The sequence below is a fragment of the Mastigoproctus giganteus genome, chromosome 3 (genome assembly GCF_048544385.1).
Source record: "Mastigoproctus giganteus isolate SK-2022 chromosome 3, ASM4854438v1, whole genome shotgun sequence".
NCBI classification, from domain to species: Eukaryota; Metazoa; Arthropoda; class Arachnida; order Uropygi; family Thelyphonidae; genus Mastigoproctus; species Mastigoproctus giganteus.
Genome location: NC_143577.1, coordinates 76,292,082 through 76,314,255, shown reverse-complemented (window position 1 = coordinate 76,314,255; position 22,174 = coordinate 76,292,082). Strand labels below are relative to the sequence as shown.

General features: G+C 35.8%; 1 protein-coding gene across 4 annotated transcripts in view; it reads left to right on the top strand.

The window, feature by feature from the left end:
- LOC150088093 (3',5'-cyclic-AMP phosphodiesterase 4C-like) overlaps positions 1 to 22,174 on the top strand; it is a 528,447-nt gene that overhangs the window by 409,185 nt on the left and 97,088 nt on the right. For 2 of the 4 annotated variants that reach the window (XM_090369332.1, XM_090369330.1), the window contains exon 1: positions 17,199 to 17,714. The exons of the other annotated variants lie outside the window; for them this stretch is intronic. In XM_090369332.1, coding sequence (XP_090225458.1) covers positions 17,521 to 17,714 — 194 coding nt within the window. In that variant the 5' untranslated portion in view covers positions 17,199 to 17,520. Of the gene's footprint in view, positions 1 to 17,198; positions 17,715 to 22,174 lie in introns of those variants that run through there. 4 annotated transcript variants of the gene reach the window in all.

The window sequence follows — 22,174 nt, the reverse complement described above, 5'->3', positions numbered from 1 at the left end:
ATAGTTAGGGGCAGATACTAATACAAAGGAAATAACATAAAATAATGGAATATATGTACATAGCAGATTTCATATAGACATTAACAATGACTAGGAATTATAGTTATGAATTAAAAAAATTTGCAGAACAGGACAGTTGGCTTTCAGTTGCAATTACTGGGTTGGATTATTTTTCTTCATCTTATCGAAGATCTGATTCCTGTAGGCTTCAGAGTTGTGTGTGTAAAAGCAGATTAGAGTATAAATGGAGGAATGCTGACCACATCAGATTTATTAACCGTGGAAAAAATAAGTACCTGTAAAATAAAAGTAAATTTAAATAAAAATTTACTATATGTATAGTACTATTGACTATAAAAATTACTTTTTATTTCATTAAAATCAGAGAAATATAAATCCAGAAATTATTTGTCTGTCTGTCCGTCCGCATATAATAAGTAGACTACCAGTGGATGAATTTTTATGAAATTTTATATTTCTTTCTGTTGGAGAGACTTGCCAAGTCATCCCAAATTTAATTAAAATCGACCAATAAAAAATCCGCGATTATTTCATTTTTTTAAATACATATCACTTAGGCTTTCGATGTACTGTGTTATCACTCATTAATTTTACTATATGCTAATGCGCCTGAAATGCAACTCACTCTGTACATTAACCAATTTATTCTTAATCCTATATTATTCAGGCTTTTCGCTAGTTTCCAAAGCCTTCAGTGTGCTCAGTCGACTCCCAGCAGTTCCGAAAAATATTACTTTTTTATGTAAAAAAAAAAAATTGAAATTTTGACATTACATTACTTTGGAGAGTTTCCCTTTTGTCGAGGGGAGTTGCTTGACAAAATTGCTTTTTTTCCTTTTTTTATTTTTTTAATAAATCTGGTAAACCAAACTTAAAACGGAAATATTTACAGGGTTCTTTCTCACCATTACGTAAGACTGCCAAAAATGTTTCGGGCATCATTCCAAAAATTTTGAAACAAAAATGTAAATTCGTCAGAAGACCAAAGCGAGAAGCACTGCTATTGTTGTGTTTATGGGGGGAAGAGAGAGAGAAGGGGAAAGAGAAAGCCATTGCTTTTGAAGTACATTTTTCATAAGAAAATGAACACTCCCGCTTTTGTATAGAAAAGAAAAGAAAAAGGCTAAGTATTCATTTCAATCCTATTAGGTTTATTTGAGCCTCATTTGATCACTTGAGAGTATTGCACCCTATAAGGACGCAGGCGCATACATTTTCTGGTAAATTATTTTCCCTCTCATTTCCTAGATTGGCAGTTCTCCATATCACCCCTTCCCAAAACATAGACTTGGCTACTGTCTAGGCAGTTTACTACTGCACGATCACATTGAAAACTCCACCTGTGAAAATCGATGCAGTGGTACTTTGCATTGTCCTTACGCCGACTACCACTTTAAACAGCGCCCTAGAGTTGCTTTACTCAGTGTTTTGGAAATCTTTTTGCGGCAATGATTTCTAATCTAACCAGATCTAATTCATTTGGTGCCTGCTGGCTTATTATATCTAACTGCATTAAAGAAAGTAGAAGTTAGTTTATTAGTGCGAATTAATACTTTCGTCACACATCCCATTGGCGCAGATAGTCTTTTAAAATCAGACTAATTCAAACGGAAATTGTAAATTAATTAAGAAACATTAACCCTTAGGTGCAGAGAAGGAAATTAATTTTTACCGAATTAATAATATTCCGAAATCAGTTTTCATTGTAGTTTCTGTATTTCAGTACGAGTCTCTGAGTTCCTTCAGTTTATTGCTTGCTCGGAAGTCGATAGGTGAATGTTACAATCGATAACTGCTGTATTTCCGGCGAGTTTAGTGGGTAGACTTAGTGGAATACATTATTTTTGTCTTTCTAACTGTGGTCGTTGAATTATGTGGCATGGAGTTCCAGGAAGAAGCTATAACAAAGCGAATAGACGGGAAATGTACTTCAAACTTTCCTAGAATACTTTCTTCAAAGCTGAGTTTAATCGGCCTCAGCTACTTTGTGGTCGATTAGGCTGAATAAAATTCATGGAGCGTTTTTAAGAAACTAGAATATTTGGAAAAACTTTAAAACAAAATGCCGGAACAGATTGGACGATCACATGTCACATTCGGCATAACATGTTAAGAGCTTTTTAACATTATTTTTTAAGGATATCATGGTTATTCTTTCAGGCAAATATGGGAAGGTACCGCAAATAATAAAATGTAACTAATTAATTTTGTTGTTATAAACATTTAAAAACTTGAGCAATAATTACAGTTATTATCCTTACGATAAGGACACGATTTCCTACTTATTTCTCTAAAAACAACCACGTTTTATCAGGTGCAAAGCTGGAAAAGAATTTTGAATAAATGAAGCGGAAGTATGTTTCGGTACGAATCGAGAAAAGAATTCGTTGAAGCAGACCTAAATCAGCCACTTCAATATTTTCCCCACGAGTTATTTCGTTTTTAAGCCCGCACAACAGATCGGCATGTGACCACATTGTAAAGACATGATCCACTCTAAAAAATATCCTAGATAACATATGGGAACTGGAGCAATATGATCTGAGTATTTCAGGTCTGTCTTCCTTGGTTTACATGAGTTTGCTGTATTTGAAATTTTAAAACTAATGTTTTATTAGAAGAGCGCACAACCTAATTCTCAGAGGTGCAGCTTGCTCTTGTCGAATTTATGTCACATAAATATTTACATGCTTTTGTAGAAATCTACGTAGTGATTTGGTTATCCCGTTGTATACAGCAATGGTTAGACTACGTCTTGAGTACTGCATAAAAGTCTGGACGCCCCAATTTAGGAAGGATGTGGATCTGTTGCAACAAGTACAGGTACGAGAAACACAATTAGTAAGAAACTGAAAAGGAAACTACCAAAACAGACTTTGGTTCTGTGAATTGCAGTGTCCGGAGTATGAGGGCACCTGACTGAAGTGTTTAAGGCTTTAAATGGGTTGATTAAATTAAATTCTGATGGCATCTTACTCATTTCTCAAATGATACGCTCGCAAGGGGGACAGATTTAAATTACAAAATGATCGTTGTTAGGATATATGTGCTTAAGTTTGCTCTCATCAGCCGAAGAATAATGTTGGAGTGTAAACTATGAATGAATTTAAGGAATGATTAGGCGACTTAATAAAGATGGACAAATGATGTGGGCACTTTTTTTTTTTTTTGTGATGCTGTGTAAGCTCTCTCCTTGAATAATTTTTCCACTACTGATACTAAAAATATCGAGATAAGTGTGTTAATTTTTATTGGAATATTTCACCAAATACCGATTTAAAAACATGAGTTTGCATTGGTATGGCATAATAATAATAAAAAAGGCTCGTTTTTTAAATGAAGCTATTTATCATCATTCTCTTCGAATTGTGTGTTCTTGAATTGAAGCCCGCCCTGTTCAGTTTTTAAACTACTCGTAATAATAATAAATCAAAATGCATATTACAGTGTCAGAAACATCTGAATAATTGGAGGGATAGTTTAATGCGATAAACTTCAGCTAATACGCCAATTGTATTTCTAATATTGTCCCACCAGACACTGTTAAACTTTACCTTTTGGTCATAGTCTTACCTTAATCCTATTTCCAACCCTGTATTTATTGGCTATATTCGCTCTGGTAATAAGTTGTAATTTTTATTTTACTTAACTGGATTCGCTGAGATTTAGACTTATCATCATCCAGTACTACAATGCATGTATTCGCTTCTGGTATGCAGGAAGTGCATATGTCCCGACTACTGTCCCGATACATAAAGAATGATGTGATATCACAATTAAGAGATATTGGAAAATTAGTTTCTGGTTTGTGACATATTAGTTCTTGTTAAGACTCCGATGTCAATGATATTAAAAGGTAAGTTTCTTATCCCAAGTTATACCCAGATCCTTACGCATATTTATTTTGTGGATTTGCGCCACATCGATGAATAGACGAACATCATTTTCCACGCGTTTCTTCAAAAAAGTTGAGTTGTGGTGCTAGTATTTCTTTATTTAGCATCAGCCCAGTGGAATGAAGATAAATATTTAGGTCAAGCATGTTTTTTTTTTTTTTTTTTTTTTTTTTTTTTTTGCGTCAAGGTTGCTTTCCTTTGTACGGAATCGGCAGTATCTAAGTGAGTAAAAAAAAACTTTAGTTTATTAGCATAAGCCAAAAAAATTAGGATTTTCTGATTAGAATTGGTCAGATGCTATTGGAGGCAGTTTTTAGCATTTCATTAAGAGCGTTGAGGACAAAACTCCACTTTGCATAACACCTCTAGTAACCTTGAAAATTAACTGTTCGCCGTTATTGTTAACAAGTAATGTGAACAATAACCCATTGGTCATATTCCATCTAAAACCTAAGGAAGGATTCCGTAATATTGAATCGTACGTGTAGGATAGATTTTACTTGAGAGACTATCAAAGGATATTATATTCAATTAACTTTTATTGTTAAATGCCGTTTGTATTTCGAAAAGAGTTTGGAGCAAATTAGTGATGGTAGATCTTCCACCGATGACCTTATAGAGGAATGACGGGCTGTGGCCGAAAAACTGTTCAATTATTCTTGTATGTATCGCTTTTGGGAAACTTTCAGTAGCGAGCATCAGATCCTTAGAATGTTTGTAATCCTTCAGATGTTTTGGTGATTTTGATTTCGGAACTGATTTGTCATAATGACTTCCAGATTAATGGCTTTGGAGGCAGTTTTTAGCATTTCATTAAATGTTGTGAAGCATTACAATAATGTTAGCACTACAAATTTTCAATATGAATAAAGTAAATCCCGCCCGGGTCTCTTGGGTTTATTAGAAAATTTGTTAATTGCCTTTATTGATTCCTTAAAAATATGAATTACAGATTCGGTCTTGTTTTTTAATACAGAAATTGCATGTACTGTTTATGTTCAAGTGTTCAAGTTTTTGATTTCGCCCATGTCTTAAACACGGAATGACTTATACTGCAGTGCTCCACAGTTTACAGTAAATCCCTTATTTTCTTTTAAACGTTTGTTATAATGTGTAGCAAAAATTGGCTTTGTTTCTTGAAATTGAGAAGGTATGGGTGTCCCTTGTTTTTTTCCCCTCCCCCCCATATACGAAATACTTTTTGCTTTTTCAGGAAGGCACTTTTTAACTCTGAGAACCAATGTTTGGTTCTAAAAGGAACACAGATAACCTTAGATATACCTAATATAATTGGGGAAGGACGCTACGTGGTTGTTTTCCATTAAAATTATTACTATATTTAATACCACTCATACCGCGTGAAATTAATAATATAGTTTATTAAGCTATTCGCCTAAACTACTATACATTAAGCCTTAATGTATTATGGTGATCTTCAGACCTCTTACTGATACCCATCTTCAGACCATGCTGTTGGGGGAACAGAAAATAGAAAGGGTTACAAATTTGAATATATTACAATCGCAATTACCAATATACGATTCCGAAGTACTGTATTAAGTTTGAATTGCTGTTACAATAAAAACCAGATATTAAATTTGGTAAATACAAAGAAATTTACATAATTTAATATCAGGTTTATATTTTATAGTAATTCAAACTTCATACTTTAGAATCATATATTGGTAATTGTGATATATTCAGATTTGTAACTCTTTCTGTTCCCCCAACAGCATGGTCTGATGACGTGTATCGGTAAGATGCCCAAAACGTCACCTTAATTTAGGCGAATAGCTTAATATACTATATTATTAATTTCACGTGGTATATGAGTGGTATTAAATATAGTGATAATCTTAGATACACCTAGTTTAGCAATTCTTGAAAGACCTGTAGAGTTGGCTCTCTGCCCCCTCAAATGGCAGTTTAAAAATGTCTTCCAAGTTATAAGATCATAAAAAGGTTGAGTTTTTTTTGTTTTTTTTTTTTTGTTTTTTTTTCTTCTCAATATTCACTTATTTGATGGAGAAAATTTTCCGGATTGTCACAACTTGCTTGGTATCTCCAGACATTTTATAGAAAAAAAAACAGCAAAATTAAGTATTACTCTTTCTGTCTGTGGGGAGTTGGTATAGTGGTCCAACCTTTGATTGCGTCTTGTAGGATTAGCGTATTCTTGTGCTAATCCAAAAGTTCAAAAAGGGCGTTTAGGTCAGACTTTTCCATTTTTGGAAGAGGTCTGTAATTTTGTTAAAATGTTAATCTCCCATTTATGAAAGTTGAAGATATTGGTTGCAAGTTCTGTGTTATCCATACGTAGAGCTTCGTCCTTGTGTTCGTGAGGTGTGATCTGGAGGGAGGTAGAGACATATTTGGATGTATGAATTTTGAAATTTTAATTTTGAAATCACCTCAAAGTTACTTTTCGAGCTCTTCGCACTCCGAATCTGTATCGACTTTTTAAAGATAAATGCCACTCCACCGCCTTTTTTTGTCACTTTTGTTATTACCTACGAAATGGTAGTTTGTAAATTTATTCAACGAATCAGTCTCTCTCATGAGAGAGCTGACCGAACTGAAAGCCATTGAGTAGGATTCAAAACAAACATAGCAGGTGCGTACAGAAATTCAGTATGAGTGATGAAACCATTCGTTTGCATTTACTTAAGTATACCTACTGAGCAACTGAATTCCACACAAGCTAACAGCCGCGCAAAAAAACTCCAGAGAGCAATTTGCTTGTCGCTGCTTTCCCATCACAATAATGAGCCATTTTTGGGCCGGTTATTCAAGCGCGAAGAAAACTGGCATGTGACACACCAAACGATGGCATTATCGGTTATCATTCCTGTTTCGCATACATCGAATCCCCCACTTCAACGACAGATTTGCTGCTGTCTGGTGAAATACAGCCGATATCATCCATTACGAACTTCTTTCCCTTTGACCACAGGGAACAATAAAGCTTCTCCTTTTTTTTTTTTTAACGTGTTTTGATGTTATCCTAAAATTGGGCACGAACATTTTTTAGTAATCTGATATTTACGGATGGAGTTGTAAGGAATGCTGTTTTTTGTAGTTTATTTCTTAATGTTTCATTGTGGGAATGAAGATTGCCTCGTTATTGCGTATTGTAACATGTCTAACTGAGCTAAAGCTTTTTTTTTTTTTTTTTTTTATTCTGTGTGAGATAAATGAATAACAGTTATAGGAGAGAAGTCGAAGTTAAAGGCAGATCTTTGATAATACAAGTCGATCTGCATTCGCGTCTGTGTTGAGTGATTTTAAAATAAAAAAAAGCTTGATTTGTATTTAGTTTTTTTTTTATTGTTAATTACTCACGATAGATATTATAGACAGTACGGTACTATTAAAATCACGTACGAGTAGATAATGTAACGGAATGTATTATTTGGGGGACAGTTTTATTTTTGTAGGCAGCACCAGGAGTTTCCTACGAATTTTCCAGATGTCACTGTGAAGAAGCATGAACACTGCCCAAGCCAGTCGTAGTGCTACGTGGGGTTAATGTTTAGTGTGCCTTCATGTTTACGTTTGAGGATTGGCCTCTTAGCAACCTGCCAGCAAAACTCATCATCAGAAGAGCTACTGGCAAGTTCCCGTCCCTGCCACAAGAAACTGAACGCGTTAATACAAACTTTGTGATTTTGGTAGCGCTCAAAACGAATGGTTTGGAGAACCCATGTTCTCCAAACCATTCGTTCCTCAATGGGCGAGTCTTCAAATGACATCAGCTTTTTTTTAATTTTTTTAAAACTATTTTTGGGCTGCGTTTTCTCTCTGTCTTCTCTCGATGCCATGCATAACTTACGGGCTTTTCGTGAAGCACTTTGTGACCAATTGTATTCATAAAGTAAACATGCTAGAATAATTGTATTTGTAGCACCCATTTCTTCGTGACCTTTCGCTATTTCACCAAATTGCACTTCACGCTTGCTCGGAATAAATTGACTCATTGTTACTTCTGCCTTCCAGGTGCACCGAGGTATAATCGCCATCTACAGTGGTTGCCACATATTTTGTTAGATTATTAACCCTGGAAAAAAACTGCGCTTACTTTTTCTTGGTTATCTAATATACACACTGGCAAAATATGAACATTTTTATTCACTGTCAAATTGGGCTGCACTTATTTTGAATAACAGCAAGTATGCGGCGCGGCATGCATGGATTCTGTAAGGTATTTTAGTGAGTTTTGATCTAATTATAACCATTATTCCAGCAGAAAAATATTGCACAGCTAGGACAAAGTTTAAGAAAGAGGACTTCGTTGCTGAATAGCTCTCTCCAGCATACCCCACACATTCTCAATAGGATTGAGATCAGGTGAATGTGGGAACCGGGGAAAATGTATAAATCAGCGTCATGTTCTCCAAACCATTCTTGTACGATTCTGGCATGATGTGCCGCTGTATTGTCATCCATAAAATGACCATCACCTTCGGGATAAAAGTGTAGCATTTCAGGGTGCAGTAGATCTCGTGCAAAATTCAGGTACTCCCTGGATGACAATCGACCTTCCACCCGTATCAACGGACGCAGTCCGTGTGATACCCCTCTAAATGCTTGAGTTGTCTTAACAAGAAAACCTCTGCCTGCCACCTACCATCAGTGCAAAACAACATGTATCGTGATTCCTGACCACATGACTTTCTTCCATTGTTCTACTGTCCAGTCATGACGTTCTCGGCACCACTGCACGCGTATTTTTCTGTTTTTCTCTGAAATAAGTGGCTTCCGAATAGGCAGGCGACTGACAATACCCAATTTCTTCTATTCCCTGCTCATAGTACGGGTTGAAATGTAGCAGTTCTGGGCTTTGTTGAATTCAGATGTTATTTGTTGCACAGTGGGTGGATGTCCTATTTTTTCCATACAGTCATCCTTCGAGTACGACGGCTTTGCCCTTGAAGTATTGTTTTTCTGTCACATTTATGCCTTTGAGATGTGGAAGAACGCTTGCTTTCCAGTCATTAAAAACCTTTGAGTCGATGCTTTTGAGAAACCAGTTATGTTTTTCGTTTCTTGAAACGTGCACCCACGATAAGGCCTTTATCCAAAGTCTGATAGATCATGCCTTTTCCCATTCTGGCTTCGGATAACTGCAGTCGAACAGCCTGTGCAGCCTTTTTATACTCAGAGGTAATACGTCATCACCCAACGTTAGTTTTCTTTGCAGTTGTTTGCATTTCTTTTCTGTGACTGTCTTAATACAAAGGTTCGTATTGGTTCGTTTTTTTTTTTTTTTTTTTGCCAGTGTGTGCATTAGCTTTTGACACTAGAAGAATTAACAGGGAATTTGAATAAGATATAACTGTCAAACATGTTATCTGATTTGAGAATTGACAGTTATTAACAGTATCAACGTATATTATCGTGGGCACCTTATACCTTTTCCCACCTTAAACTTCAGTACTGACTTCAATGATAGCATTTAAAGATAACCCTCCACAGTTAAGTGATACCCTTCATTTTCACGTGGTTCAGTATGACTACTTGAAAGGTTGTACACGATAGTAATTTAGCCGATCATTGCCTCGTAGTCAGTAATTTAATTTTAAGTCTTTATTCTATTCATCACCACACTATAGTCATCCTTCTAGAGCATTTAATTACTAATATTTAACCACTAATTTTAGTGTAACTTTTTTAACGTTACTCTAATTATTATTTAACGGTGATTGTTTCGCTTTTTTTTTCTAGAGTGTAAATTTAAATATGAGCTTCCACGGATAATTGCTAGTTGTAGCTTCTTGCAAAGATGGCTGGTAATTACTCTGTGTATATAGATTTGTTTTCGGTTTTTATATATTTATGTTGTATTTTATTCTTATTTTTACGTGAATTTTTATAGTATGCTTAGCCATAATTTGGATGTATATGTGTTTGTGCATAGCATAATAAACACCGCATTCTGTTGTATCTAAAACTAAAATTGCCGTTGTAGTTAATATGCATGGGTTGTAAGGCGATTATAAAATAACTACTGTACCCGTGGCGAATATTTCGCCAAAACTGTAACGAAGCCGTTGCTCAACCGTTTCGTAACAGAACTGTTAAGAAGATAACGGAAATTTTTAAATTTCCGGTTTTATTTTGGGAGATGCGACTCCTGGTGATTGGTCCTTATCATATGTAACTCCTATCTTTAAGAAGGGCAATAAAAACGATCCTTCAAATTAGAGGCATAAATGTGATGGACTCCATGAGTAGATTATTGAATAAAATTATAACTACGAGATTAGAGAAGAGTATTGCTTTTTGTGTGTCAGAAGAACAGGCTGGCTTGACTGTTGGAAAATCCTGTATTTGTAATATTTTCACCTTAAGGCAGATCATAGAAAAAAATCGCCAAAGGGCAGGAAACACATTTGGTCTTTGTGTACTTTGAAAGGCCTACGATTCAGTTTCCATTAGCAGGCTCTGGGGATCGATGCGGAGAATGAATGTGAGCGAGCAAGCAAGTCTATCATCAATTTGATTGAGAGGATGTATAGAAGTTGCAGAGCAGCTGTTAAGTGTGGGAGCCTGGTATCGGCTGAGTTTGTAACATCCAAAGGCCTGAGACAAGGATGCGGGATGTCACCGACCCTGTTTAAGATCTATCCTGATTCAGTATTAGCAGGTTGGAATGCGTCTTGTGGAGTTATGGGAATTCAGATTGGGGACAGGCATTCATTCACTATTATTCGCCGACGACCAAGTGATAGTTGCTCAGGATCGGTATGACATTGACTTCATGATGACGAAATTGGTTGATGTTTACAGCATCGGAGGTCCTAAAGTTAATTTTACAAAGACAAATGGCTGGTGGTTGATGGAGAAGGCAGACTTAAACCTCTTAGTCGGCAAAGTCAAGGCAGTAGATCATTTAAGATATTTGGGATTCATAAGTCGGATCGCGTGAGAAAGATGTAGATGATCTTATTATCTAGGCCCCGCAATGTTAAGCAACTGAATGGTGTGTTGTGGAGTCGAAGCATTAGAAGGAAACCAAGATAATACTCCAAATTATAGTAGAGGGTGTTTTGACGTATGGTGGGGAATGATTGGCATCGAGTGCAAGGCAGAAGAGGCGTATAAGAGCTGGGGAGATGTGCGCATGTCTCGCCTTCAAAGAGTTAGGAACTAGACCTTCATGGAGAGATGAAATTTACTGGTATGAGCACGTCAAACGGATTCCCTCAGGAGAGATGGCTGAAGAGAGCGAGGAGTTGTGGAGGATTATGCCAGCCAGTGGGTTGCACGACGGTTCCCTAGGACGACCATTCACAATGGAAAAGGGGATTACAAGGCAACCGCTAATTAGAGAAGTCGTCTTCAAAAGTGCTTTTTTTTTTCTCTAAATTTCACTGCTAAATAAAACCTATTGCAAAAAGAATCATGTCAAAAGCTGGTTTAATCTTTTGAGTTATTAAAGTTTAAAGAATATTCCGTAAAATAGTACAACCGTCACATAATGATTTGTCATAGAAACAAATTATTATATACATTTCTGAGATTTCGGGCCTTATTTCTCAAAGTACATGTTGAAAGGAATTAATTTCTAAATATTCCCATATGCGATTTGTATTAAATTTTTATAGTTCGAGTGCCTGCCAAGTGAAGGATGACTATTTAATAGGGCAAACTGACACAAAAATTGCAAAAAATCGACTGACAAAAAACTTTGATATAGATAGACTTCATAAAATTCCTTCGATTTGGCACGGTAACATTGTATACGTTTTTGCCCTTGGAAATTCGATTTTTTTGCCAGAAAAACATGCAAGCCAGACAAAAGAAAATTCACACAATTTTCAGATATGATATCGACGCATCGTGATCTTAGTTTTCAGTGCGCTTCTTACGCTAACTGCACACAACTCAATCAACCAAAAGCATATATTGAAATGCATGGTTAATTATGTCCATTCTTGATTTACTAACTATATTACAGTGAATTCTGTGGATTTTAAGTAGAACTTTAGACATAGGAATAGTCCAAAAGGAAGTACTCGGTGTTTTTATTTCTTATGTCATATTTTGAGCAGCTTGCTTATCTCTCCTGTCAAACCTGCTGGACAAAACTTTTCTGGATAACGTCATAGCCATTATCGGAGTCACGAGTCGCTACTTGATGTATCCGACCATCCCTTTTATCTTCGGAAGTTTAAGCAGCGTCAAATAAAGTTCAGTTCATCGCAACAAAAATATTTCATGCAGCAAGCAGTCAAAGCCACAGTCACGTAGCAAAGCCAAACTGCTGCCTCAAATTCAATTAATACAACCGTCACATAATAAGTGGCTCGTCAAAAGGAGATAAAATTAACGAAGTGAAGCAGAAAATGTGGCCCCGATGAGTGGACGCCCAGGCAGTAGAGTACTTGGGTAATACTCCAGCATGTCTTGACACATTTGTAGCGAGCCTCACACATGTAATTAGGCTCGACTTCTTACTCTTCTTTCCACACGTACAACATTCTTGTAGGTTGTCTGCGTTAATTGATAGTTGTGCGAGTTGTCATAGCAACCATACCAACACTCGCCTCCCTGTTACGAAACACCCACGTGAGAGACCGCCTGTTTTAACTACCGTTACCGCAAGAGCAATAAAAACAGAAACCATTAAGGTTCGCATAAGTTATTCGGCAGAACAAACAGAAATCCATAGTAAGATGGTAGTTGAAGTTTAACTGGAAAGTCTTGCTCATTCCCCTTTACTCCCCTGGGAGCAACAGACGAAACTTGCGTCATGCTTCCGTTGCACAACGGCAGTTTAAGACAAAATTACTTTCTTTTTCTCCCTAACTTTCTACTCTTAAGTCAAATCACTGAAAAGGCTTCGGTAAAAAGAATTCTCAAACATTTCGCACTACACTGCCACAAGTCTCAGGGCACCACGCACTCGATATAATTTAACGACTCATTATCGTACTGAATTAACTAAATTTATATTAGCATATAACAAAAAACGAATGCTCTTAATAATAATAGCGCACAAAATGCAAATTCGAATTATTATATTAGGGCCACCCATAATTAATAATAACACGCAGTTGGGGTTGCTCAAAAACCGAAATAATCGAGCCGCTCTGCTGTCCGCCTCTGGTGCGATTCTCTTCTGTGGAAGGGTGCAATTCGCTAAAACGGTCTAAAAAACTGTTACGGAGAATCGAACTTATTTTGGGGAATTTTTGGCTCGTCGATTGCTTTACCATAATACCCCGGTTATTATGGTATTCTAATTAATTCAATTATTCTCGTTATATGTGTACAAATATGTGCCTAGCCGATTTGCGTGTTATGCCGGCGATGAACTTCGGAATAACTCTCAGGTTAGCAGAGGCGGTTAAGAAATTTTTCCAGGTTCTGACAGGATTGAGCTTTCTGTCCACAGAAGTCTCTGCGGTTTTCGCATCCAAGGATACGTAGGACTATCCTATTCTATTTTATAAGCAACAGGTCTTAACTGCCTAGTTAATGCAATGGTTTTAATTATCACAGTAGATAAAACTATATAACTTTGAAATTTGGTTAGTAAAAATGTTAGTAAATTTTCATTATTATGAGAATTTACTTGTTCAGTAATTACAAGATATGTGTCAAGAAAGTGAATAATAAAATAAATTAAGTTTAAATTGTTTTTATCATATTATTACGCGTGTAAAAAAAAAGTGCAGTGATTATTCTTCCAATAATCATTGTAGGTTCCAAAAGTAACTCCTTATTCCCTATCAGTAAAGTAATCTTAATTATTTAGAGTGGGAGTGTGCTACGCATTGCATGCTATTGATGAGTACATGTATAATAAGAGTCTCCGTATGAAGCCTGATTGGGCAAATAAGTGAGTCTATTCCTTGTTTTGGGGATTGCAACTTACCTTCTATTGATTGGAAATCCTGGAGTGGTGACTCAATCTGTGGGATTAATTAATTTTTTAGTCGATTTTGACTGTCATCTGCTATATCAACAACTCAAGGAGAGGACAAGAAGCAAGAATAATCTTGCTGTAGTCGTCACTAGTGACCAAATAAAATCATAAAATATGACGGACTGTATGTGTAATGGTTAAAAAAAAAAAATAAATAAATAAAATAGTAATAATAAACTGCAGCAATTATAAATCCACTGCAGGATGGAAGCCTCAACGATTCATGCTGAGGAAGATGGACCATAATCTGCCATTTTGGTCCAGTGCGGGTTAGGATCGACCGTATTTAGCAGTCAGGGGCTTGAACTCTGGTTTACTCAAAGAGCGTGTGCTACTACACTCAAGCTCCTGACCACTCGGTTATGGAGCCAAGTGAGATTTCGCATGTTCCGAATGTAGTGTAGCAAACGTTCAAAAATCTTTTGTGTTTTTGAATTAACTTAAAGGGAATGTGATAAGTGAATGTAATATTATCTAATACAGTTTATTTCAAAATATTCTTCTCAGATCTGATCTCAGATTGTCTTGACATCTTCACGTATGCAGATGTCAAGACAAATTAATAAGAATGTATCAAAGACAACATAAACTTATTCCAGTGTTAGAGGTTCTACTTAAGAACCTCTAACACTGGAAGTTATACGTTGTAAGTGCGCGACAAGATAGGACTGGCAGGTTTTGGCCATGGCGATTCGCAGCAATTTTGGCTCTATTTGAATCACTTGTCTATTATGGATGACCCAAATTTACTGTTTGCCGTGGTGGCGCTCAACGCTTTGCCACCTGAGCCAATCCATCTCTGGTACGCTATATAAGTATACTGTGTCACATACTGTACGATACATGATTTTCTTCAATCATTTCTTACTCTAATTTCTCGCAGTATGACGAAGTTACCTTACATATTTCTTTTGCCAGTGATTCCTCATGCACATTAGGAAATTCCATGAAAGATATAAATAACAAATGAAGTTTGCCAATGAGTTTCTCCTTAAAATTAGACGATTCCTACTCCTTTTAAAGAACAACATTCGATGATGTTCAGCTCCTCTTTGAAAAGACTAAACAGCAGTAAAGTAGACCTCTCAGTCTCTTATCATTTGCAAAGTAATTAAATGGCTCTACATTCAGTCGCACTAAAGTAATTTTAATTTTCATCCCTTGCGAAGGCAACTAATAATTTAATAGGGAAACCGTAGCTGAAGACAAGGCTTTTGCAGTTCATGCATTTAAGAGAGAGTAGCAAACTACATATTACTAGCTTCATAATGTTCCGCTACTTGATTTCTAGAAGTCATTACTGAAATTGTTGTTTCTTGATGATAACGAGATTGGAAAGTGTCAATCGTTATCTTTGAAGCGAACTAACTCATAAGAGCGAAAAATGTCCTAAAAGGTTTTGGGCTGTTTTTGCGGGCATATGTCCCTTTATAGAGTTATTCAATTAAAATGCGTCCCGGTTTGCAATACAACAAAATTTTATTAAAAACGAACGCAGAATTAAAAACTGTTACATAATGTAATGGAAATGTTCACCTTTCTCGCGTAGACGTCTATTCATACTGTGCTTGATGCAACTGTACGAGGAATACGTCCATTAATGGCGCGAATGAAGTTCTCAGTGTTGTACGTTGGTCCTACTTAGTACAGGACTGGTTAGATGCAAGATAAATGTTCCAAAATAAACATTTCCTTGGGAAAAACTCATTTGTTCGTCTACCTGTGTGTATTATGTCTGTAAATTGAATTTGTCCTCTGGTCGGTTTTGCTGGACGAAAAACCCGAGTTTCCTGTGGGGAAGATAGGCCTATTATCTCTCTTGCGACCGACTAACTCAACCACGGAGTAAAAAAAGCCCACAAGCTTCTCCCCTCATTGACAGGATTCAAACCCGGGCCTTTTCCAGCCTCTGCGGGGAGGACGGTGGGTATAGCCACTGTGCTACCGCGAAGGCTGTCACAATTAAAGTGCCTTCTGCCATTTGTATAAAAAAAAAATATCTTACTCCTATCAGATAACATGTGCTCTTGTTTCCATAGTTTCCTCGATACACACTACTCACCAGGGGATTTTAGTGGTCATAAAAGCAATTAGAATGTCTTCAGGAAATACACTTGGTAAATAAAATTTATTATCAATATAAAATCAGTTATAAAGTAGGAAATATAATCCATCGGATGTTTTACTTGATGGTTGCTTCAGTCTAATTTCAAAAGTGAAATTTTATTTACTACAACGTTTTTGTAAATTGTCTAAGATTATAAGTATTACGAAGTTGCGACTTTATAAATATAATATGCCATTTGTTTCTTAGGTACAAACGGATATTTCAGTTGGTAACAAAAAAAATTGTCCCATCTTAAAGTCACGCTTCAGAAGGAAATTTAATTATCAAATTTGATTACATGTAGTTGTCATACAAAGATTCTGATACAGCTCCAGTTACTGAAATGAAGAATGTTTTAGCCTTTACTGGATATATCATTTTATAGCATTTTAGTAATGGATAGAATTAAGTAGGTAAAAATCTTCTACCTTTTCAAGAGGCAACGAACAGTCTTTTTTTTTCTGAGTTGTCTACGGTACCTTTTATTTCCTAGTTGAAAGTTAGAATTGATTGGATGATTACGCACATCTCTAAATATCTTTGTAGTAGAGTATTGTCGATTATCATTGTGAAGAAATTACAACAGCCCTAGATATAAGCAAAAAAAAAAAACCTTACTAAACTCAATATGAAGCATTTTTACTTGATTACCGTGTCATCAAATTGAACATTAATCTAACTGAAGATAGTTAAATTCTTGCATCGGTACTCTTTAAAATACCCAAGGGAGATTTAGTATGCAAAGCAAGGCACACCAGGTAATTCGGATAGACATAAAATATTAGTTAATAAAATATTACAACAGAAGGCAGGCAGGTTTGAACTCACAGCCACTTCCTAGGCTGTGCCGTGAAGCTTCTTCTGTTCCAAAGGGATCATTATGTGCATTAGTGTTCCACTGACGCAAATCGAAGATATCCAAAATAGATAGAAAAGGTGAGTAAGCTTTTTATGGAAATCTTATTCCAGTATCTCTGACGTCAGTACTGCCAGTAACTGCATACATAATGACGACTTGAGCCTTCCGGTCCTGCGTCTGTCTTACCTTTACGTCATGAATGTGACGTAACAGACACCGGACGTCCAGCGAACATCTTCGTCTGTGTGTCAGTGGGGTGTGTGCACTTTTCTGGATGCAGAGAACAGGACACCGCCCACAGTGCCGGATTTTAATTCCATTTTACTGGTGGCGCTCCCTGGACTGCTGCTACACTGCTCCCGCAGGTCGCGTGTTCTACTTCTGAGCAGTCAATAATCTCACTGCACACAACGTTGGTTCCGTACGATAAGCTCCGAGAGGACACCGGCAGTCATCAATGGAAGGTCATTTAAGGTGGTCAAAAAAATAAAGTGAGCAATCTTATCTGCAGTCATGTACCTTACTGTCCCTACTGTTTTCACTCTGGATGTTGTTCGTGCCTCCTCCTGACATGAAGAGTAGGATCTAATAAATCCTCTGTTTTAATGTGGGAAGTCAAGTGCAACCTCGTGATCTCAGCACAATCGCCCGGCATAAGTCCTCAAACTAATCCCTCCTTTGAGAACTGCCATGCAGACACATTATGCTGACACTGGCCGTTATGCTACTCTCGCTCTTCCGTTTTCTTTGTCCCGGACGCTACCGTGACCACGTGACTCTCACCCGTGATGGAAATTCCTATAGCAGCCTTCATGTCGCCCTTGGCCCCCGTCGCAGTAGCAAGGGTTCTCAAGGAGCTCGCAGCCAGCGGCACCTAATCGACAAGGCTTGCGGAAGGTACTGTATCATTCTGTATTGTTATGTACAAACTGTTGTTGTCACTCATTCTGAGAGTTTTTTTTTTTTTTTTCTTCTTCTTCGTCATATGCAGTAAAGCATCACGACATAAACTTTTACTGTTCGAAAATTACAAAAGTTTACTTCGAAAAATTTACTACTTCGGTTATATTCACCCTCCTAAGAATATATTGCAATAATATCCCATTCTTTTTAGAAATTGCCCTAAACTAGTAGTATATTTAAAACAAAAAAAAAACGAAAAAAAAAAAAAAAAAACAGATAAAATGTTATTGTAAACACTCCAGCAATTACATTTATCAGGGATCTTGAACGTTCTTACCATGCTTCGATTATCTCGGTGTTGGCCGTTAAGTTTATCATTCTGTTTTGATAGCATTGCTTCTCTCAAAATTCTGGGATTTTTTTTTTAATTTGTTTTATAGTATGTACTATTTATTGTCTTTCGCTGTAGCGCTGCATATAATTTAAGGATAATCTAGTGATCTTTCTCCACTTCTTTCGGCTATTATAATATGTGAATTGTAATCGGCCATAAATTCGATTATTCTTTAAGAAAACTTTCCATCTTTCATTCATTAAAATATCGTTTTATAGCATTTATTTACCTTCATTATTTATTTCTTTCCCTCTATATCTCCAAATGTATAAGAATTCAGTTTCTACTCAATCAGTGTAATATAAAATACTGTATATTAAATGCAAATAAAAATGTTTTTCTTCGAAAATAGGCTCACGTTTGATGAATAAAATACTCAGGAAAGTTCCCATCATTAACTAGAAACACGGAACAATTTTTGGTCCAAATTTTTATATTAAGCTGCGTTTTAAATAATTTTCATACGTGGCGCCGAGTACCAGGAAATTTTTGATGGCTCTAAGAAGTAAATGTGAAGCATATTAAAAAAAATGGATAAATAAAATCGAGTTAAACACGAATAGCAAAACAAACCTAATCAAGGAAGAGAATTCCGGTTTCATGACTGCACCTGTACAGAGCCCACTAAGATATCGATTTGCATCTTCGTTCGATTTAGGGTTTGCTTAAATCGAACGCATATATTCTTAGGAGTAAAAAGAGAAAATACAAATATTGCGTACGAGAGGGAATTTTTTTAACCAAAATGTATTTACTTTTATACGTGTATAGACATGTAAATTCTGCTGCCCTAACTGCAGAATATTATACTGTATCTAATAAGGGCAGTGTTGAGCAGACCGGCGGTTAAAATACTTGCCCAACTGTAGCTGGTAATCAAGAGATCCAGTCTTGTTGCAGTTATGAAATTTTCTTAGTTTCTCATGAAAAAGAGCATCCAGGGATATGTGATTATCGTGAAAGGGACGAAGTAATGGCATGAAATACGAGCAATTATTAAAAAAAAAAAAGTTGGTTGCCGTGGTAACTAGAGAAGTATGTTAGATCAACAATACAGCTTTGCTTTCCACGTGTGGTGGTGAAATACGTACTTGACTTTGCTGGAGAAAATTAGTGGCAGGGGATCAAGTTCCATTACCTTATCGAGCACTTCCAATTCATAAGGTAACCTCGTGGGTAGCACAGTTAGTATAATCAACGTCTTCCCCACACAGAGTGTAAAAGACCTGGGTTCGAATTCCGTCAATGAAGCTAGGAATTTATGACTTTTTTTTTTTATACGCAACTTGAATGAAGTTAATCGGTCTCAGGCGAGAGTTGCATAGTTTTATCTCCCGGAAGCTCGAGGTTTTGTCCAGCAAACAGGCAAATCAGTCACAGTATACTGATACCCCATAGCCTTAGTTGCTTTGGCGCTTACCGTATAATATTAATCATAAAGCCCATGTTATGAACTAAGAAACTCCAGTCCTTAAATTCTTAAAATAGTATTTAGTACTCGAGTATGGTATCCAATTCTTTGTAGCACCTCACATCCTTGTTCTCAAGACTACTAAAGGTTAATAGGTTACATTTATGGATCAGAGTATCCCGATCACAGAGGGCGAAGCTAAACTAAAATGAAATCTATACAATCCCTGCTTAATATAAAAAAAATATCAAAATGAAAAATATAATATCAGCCAATGCACTTTCTCATGAAATAGAGCATCCAGGGATATAGCATTGCCGCAAGGATGAAGTAATTGTATGAAAAGCGAGCAATTATTAAACAAAATTTGGTTGCCATGGTAACTAGAGAAGCATGTTAGATCAACAGTGAGGTTTTTCTTTCCACGCGTAGCTGTTTCATTAAATCTGGACTCTTGAAACCGAGCGGCATGATTTAAATGGATTTGCTCATTGCCTAGCACATCATTCAAGCTGTTGTAATTCTTTCTTACTCAGTGATGTCGTGTGATCAGAAGTCGATTAAAGAAATAGAATGTTTACGACTCAGATGGCCCTAATTCGCGAAATTGGTATCGATATTGAATGTAGAAATGTGAATCAAAAGTAACTGGGTGCTTAATTCGATTAGTACTCTGTTTCAGCGAAATTCCATATTATTTTAGTTTACATTATAATGCTTTTGAACTTTTTTTTTTCTTTCTTAGACTCTTTACCTCCCCTGTAGAATTTGCAACTTCATTCTTTTTTATTTACGTCAAGTAAATCGGCATTTTGCTTTTCGCTGTGGTTATTTTACAATATCAAAAATCCAAGTGTTGAATGATTGTTATTTCTACAAGCATGTTTTATTATTACTTTAAGTATTTTAAAAGAGTTGTAGGTATCAGATCCTGGTTTACATACCACGAAACCCTTCTTAAGATGATTTTTGAAGAAGCATGGATTTTAATCTGAAAATTTATTTCAATTTTCTCAGGGTTCCATTTTGTAGTTCACTGCAGAGTACAGAAAGGCGCGGAAGGTTAATTTTTGCTTCCCAAGATTGCTAGTTACGTTGTCCATCATCTCGTTTAAACAGAGATAAAGACATTCATTTATAAGTTTTTTTTTTTTTTTTTTTTTTTTTTTTTATGCATTTAAACTTATCGCATACGTAAAGTTACCGTATACTGCCTTAATCCTTGGTTGGCACAATGCAAAAACCTTCACGTGATTCTTTTTCATAATTAAAAATATTGCCCTTTTGTACAAACAAAGTGATAAATTAATCTAAATGCTTTTTATTCTTTTAACTGCATGCACATTACAAGAATAATAGAAAGGAAATAAATAGCGTTTTTCTTGTGTTGTAGTATGATTGTTACTAATGAATTTTGACTCAGGAATTGTGAACGGAATGCAAAGAGACTAGCCATGATAAAAAAAAAAAAACAGGACTGTTTTGTATATTGTCTTTTTTGTTAGTTCATTTCCAGACTGTTTAGAGTTATTCCCTGATGTCTTTTGCAATGCTCATATCTCTCAAGATGAGATAGATTTTTCCTTTTACGATGGATGATACCTCAGTATATCACTGGATACATCTCGGACTAATCAAAGCGATTATAATTGTCAATACAGGAAATAATCGTCGCAATTGATTTACACCAAGAGGTTTATTTTACCAGTGATTCATAGCGGTTAATTTCTGCGCGGTTCTTCACCCCAGTGTTCCCTGACATCTGCATTGTGCTATTGATCCTTTAATATCGTTTGTGAAGCCTTTCCAATAAACCTTGCTGCAGGAGTTTCCATAATAGACTATTATCTAAATCAGGGGTGGATAACCTTTATAAATGGCGGGCCAAATAAATAGTCTGTGAGGTACATGCAGGCCTTTTTTTTTTTTTTTTTAATCTTTCCATGATTTTTAGAATTATTAAAATGGTGTATAATGAAAAAAATTGTCATAAATTGTTTTTATATTATTTATTGTAATATTTATATATACCCGTACATATAATTAATTTTATTAATAAGCCCTGATCTAAATGAATAATGAAACAGAATATTCTTCAGTTTCATTAACCTTTCTAGCACTTGCAGTATATTTATTAAATATTCTGTTCCGGTCTTGCTTATATTTATATTTCAGTGTCGCCTCTGTGGAATTGTAACAGTTTGTTAACTTAACTAATAATAAAAATCCTAACTTAAGTCATTACGTGCCGTATTTTAGATGTCGTTTGAATTCAGCGTATTTGGGTAAAAAGGCTTCGAATAACGAATATTTGAAAATAGAATAAATTATCCACCTGTAGCTTTAATTATTAGAACTGCTACACCCTGTAAAGCAGTTTTCTCTGCTGAACATTTGTGTACTGCGGTTATCACAGTTGATTGTAAAAGTTAATAAATTTAAACTGTTTCAATAATATCTTAAAATAAATCGACTAAGACTACAGTCACCACAAAAAATAAAGTTGTAGCACGCTTAGGATTTGTTACTTTTGTTATTTTTTTTTTTACTTTTGAGCAAGATACAAATAGTATATTCCTTTTTTAAATAAAATTAGTTTAAATTTCATAATAAATGTGTAAACTTTTATTATTAATAAAAAAAATTCTG